This window comes from Merops nubicus, unplaced genomic scaffold (assembly GCF_000691845.1).
Source record: "Merops nubicus isolate BGI_N331 unplaced genomic scaffold, ASM69184v1 scaffold23678, whole genome shotgun sequence".
In the NCBI taxonomy this organism is placed as follows: Eukaryota; Metazoa; Chordata; class Aves; order Coraciiformes; family Meropidae; genus Merops; species Merops nubicus.
The window spans coordinates 45,821-49,852 of NW_008628052.1; the positions used below are offsets into that span (position 1 = coordinate 45,821).

At 40.9% G+C, this 4,032-nt stretch overlaps 1 protein-coding gene across 1 annotated transcript in view; it reads left to right on the forward strand.

Annotated features, from left to right (window-relative positions):
* ZNF462 (zinc finger protein 462) overlaps window positions 1–2,940 on the forward strand; it is a gene marked incomplete at its 3' end in the record, with an annotated part of 9,311 nt that extends 6,371 nt beyond the window's left edge. The window contains exons 3-4 of the mRNA XM_008946562.1: window positions 855–1,019; window positions 2,837–2,940. Of these exons, the coding sequence (XP_008944810.1) occupies window positions 855–1,019; window positions 2,837–2,940 (269 nt within the window). The remainder of the gene's footprint in view (window positions 1–854; window positions 1,020–2,836) is intronic.
* Between the last annotated feature and the right edge of the window lie 1,092 nt (window positions 2,941–4,032).

Here is a 4,032-nt window from a genome sequence, read left to right on the forward strand (position 1 = left end):
TCCCTGGTCCCTGTCAGGGAGCCCACTAATGCCCACTTGCATGTTCTCTTTGACAGCCAAACAACCACAGGCTAATGAATGACGTAGTGTGCAATTTGAGCTCCATAAGTCAGTTACACATTCTGCTTTAATTTCCTCATCCATCCTCCACATCTCCCTAGGTTCTGTAGGAAGCCTTGCTCTTTCCTGCTGCTTCCCGCAGTATTTTCTTTATCTTCTTTTCTTCCTCCCACCCTTCTGGAAGACCATCTGTATCTGACAGTTACTTGTTCTTTTGTTGCAAGGCTGCCATGTACGTTGTTGGAGGTTCTTTACAAAATGTGCCATCCCCATCTTCAGTGTGCCTCTGAATAGCACATCAGTTTCCACCTCAGCCTTCTCTCTCTCTCAGCACTTGCTCTGATTAAGCATTCAATATTAACATGAAATGAATCTGTCTGGTGACGGAAGCTCTGGGCAAGTGCCCCGTAAGTGGAAGACCAGATTGTGCTCTTTTTTTTTGACCACTTACCCCCTTCCTTCTGCTTCAGTGTGAAATATCCTTGATGTGGTAAAGCTTCACACAGCTGTCAGGGAAGTTGTGGTGTTGTGAAAGAGCACAGTTTCAAGCCAAACTGAATGGTCTTCTAGAGGGCCACTGTTACACAGAAACTGAAGGTTTCTCCACAGATGTCTTGTCCACTTACTCTGGAGGCATTAACAGACGTCAGCAAAAATGTACCTTGCAGTTCTGCAAAACAGGACGTGTGTGTATCAAGCATGATTTCCCTTCAGGGTGTAAAATCTTGTCTGTGTTCCTAGAAATGAGATAACAAAGCTTACTTCAAGTGATTTGTGCTTGTGTACTTTGACAGGCTTTTGGCCACTTGGAAGATGTTTCAAAACTTAAGGAGAGGAAGGTGGTTGGCTACAAATGCAAATTTTGCGTTGAAGTCCACCCGACACTTCGAGCCATCTGTAATCACCTCCGCAAGCATGTCCAGTATGGGAATGTCTCTTCTGTGTCAGCTACAGTAAAGGTAAGAATTTTTAAGAAGTGACTGAAGGTGATGGCGACTCCTTGCATTGTTTGAAATAAAGGACTTGTTGAAAACCTATGGAGGGCTTTTGTGAAGCTGAATGGGTTTTGAACTGGGTAGTCCAATTCCGCATGATGTTTTGATCTGTAGTTTTTGAACTGTGTTTGGTTTATTTAAGATGTTTTAACTTTTTTCCACTCTTGATCCAGGGGCACGAGGACTATTTAATTCTCATTTCTTCTCAGCCACAAAGGAGTTGATGACATTGATGACCGAAACTTGGTTTTTGAGCAGGAGACTTTCAGCTATTCTGGGCTACTTTTCTACTTAGCTAAACGCTAAAAGAGTTGTTGGTTGGTTGGTTTTTTTGGTTTATTTTTTTTGTTTGTTTGGTTTGGTTTGGTTTATTTGTTTGTTTTTGCTTTTCCTGCCTTGTTTTTTTTTTTTTTTTAAGAAGAGGAAGTGTGTGAAGCATCACTTCTGGTACACCTTTCCACGTGAAATTTGCACACTGGCTCCAAACAAAACATTTCAGTGGCCAGCTGAGACAGTGGTCCTATTCAGGTGATTAGGTGTAAATGTGTTGTTCCTTTCTTCCTGTGAAAGGGGATGCTTTCTGGGACATCTCCAAGGATAGGCCGTGCTCCACAGCTCAATTTGCCGTATATGGGCAGGGCTAGTGGAAGTGGAACAAAGCTGTGGGAACTAGCTGTGTATTCCTCCTCATGCTGCAGTGAGCTCTTGGGAAAGATTCCTGAATAAGGGTGCCTCTTTCATGAGGTTGACTCTTTGTTGTGAGGGAGTCCTTCATAGCCTAACTCATGCTACCTGAAAAAGTTTTCATTGCCCTAGCACTGACCTCCCTTTACCTTACCTGGTACTACTGACTGATTCAGATGCTTCCCTCTTAACAGACCATTTAATCTTCTTGCTTCTGAAGTGTAGTTTATGAAGGGTCAGTGCTTTCTTTTGAGTAAATAGAAATTTTGCAGCAGGGTACAAAAGCTGAAGTCCATGGCCAAAGAGTGTGATGGGAGTACTCTTACAGATTATTAAAGTTGCTGCAAAAATGCATGACCTGGTTAGAAAAGGGAGAGGAAAGGAAAGTTAGGAAAGGGAATAAAGACTTTTTCCTCATTGCTTTTTATTTTTTAAAGAGGATTTCAGGGTCTTAGAGTACTGGCTTCTTTCTTGTGAATCTGGCCCTGATGGACAAAGTCTACAGTAGGCTACACTACTGTATTAATCTGCAGAGTAGCTACCCTGTAAGATAGAGCAAAATAAACTAAAATGAACTTGCTCTATACCTTACTAATGTTTAGCTGATTAAGTTTAGAAGATTTGTATCAAGACTACTTGAAGATAGTTGATTCAGTTTCTTGTCCTTTTGCACTGAATCAGATTTTATCAAGGAGTGAGATTCTTTTTCTACATATGCATGTATGTATATAATAGATGTAATTACATTTTTTCCTCCCAAGAGTAGACCCTTTTTTTCAGAAAGCCATTGATGTGGAGTTTGTGTAGGGACATATTTAGAAACATAACACAGTGGCAAACTTCAACATTGTGGTGAACACATGGGAAAGACTGAGGGACAGAAGGGAGAGAGAATTGATGGCTTTGGGGGGGTATGTGTTTTTTAGCAGGAAGTTGAAGATCCTTCAGACACAACTTTGATGGAGGGTTGTGAGGGAGCCAAAGACCCTGGCATTGTGGAATTTTCAGAAGCTGAATTTGGAGCATCCTTGGAAGATGAAACCAGGCCTGGGGGCTACCACTGCAGCCAGTGTGACCGGGTTTTGATGTCTATGCAGGGTCTGCGATCCCACGAGAGGAGTCACTTGGCTCTGGCCATGTTTAGCCGGGAAGACAAGTACAGCTGCCAGTATTGCTCCTTTGTCTCTGCTTTCAGGCACAAGTAAGTTGTGGCTTTTATTTTTGTTTTCAAAAAAAAAAAAAATCACAATCTAGCACTGCTGTTTTGTAGATTGACATTAAGGAAAAGTGCACTCAGCTTGATCTTGAGCAACACTTTTCTCAACATGTAGATATTTTCCATGCTGCAAAATTTTTGGCCGTTATGAGTGGCTATTTATAAAAGATTGCATCTTCCTATCTTCTTGAATATACTTAAGCCCTTTTTTTGACATGTAGGGGAGAAGCACGCAAACAAAAGAGCGAGGCTTCTTGCAGTGGGCAAACGTTGAAGCCCATCACTTAGACAATCTTGTGAACTGCATGAGACTTGACAAGCCAAGCAGAGTAGAAAAAAATATTTTCCTTGTTAATCTTTCATACATAAGGAACTTCTGCATATATTACTACAAAGCTTTGTTGATTGAGTTTTCATTTCTAGTGTTAAGTAACTGTCATAATCTGAGAGATTTTTCTTCCTTTTCTTAATCATGGTATGCAGTTTCAGTCTACAAATATTTCAAGTTCACAGCAGTGTGGTGTAATAGTGACTCCCCTAGCCTGTTTCCCTGTCTGATGTAGCGTGTGAAAAATACAATCGTCATTAGTAGTTACTTTTCTTATGATTTACTTCTCTAAGATTGACTTTGCCTTAAAGTGGGTAGTCTTAAAATATTATTTTAACCATAATATATATGGACATTCCCCCCCCCCCCAAAATGGTGTTCGTGGGATATTTTTTCACTGGCATCTTGGGCTGACTCAAGGTACATGTCTTCTCTAATTTCTGGAGAGACAGCTGGTTATTTACTGCTTTAACAGAAGAAGGGAGATGCAAGTGCTCATTTGATGCAGGCATTCATAGTGCTGTCAGTAGCACTTTTGGTTAAGTCACAGTTCTGCAATCAAATGCATGTGAGAGAAAAAGCACAATAAAAAATATTTAACTCCATGCGTTAAAAAAAGAAAGGTTTCTGCTAATATCCCATCATTGCAAATTGATGTCACAGTTGTTGAAAAGGTCCGTGGGATTGAGCAGCCAACAGTAAGAAAAGGACTGGGGAAGGGTGGGTAGAATCATAGAATCCTTTAGGTT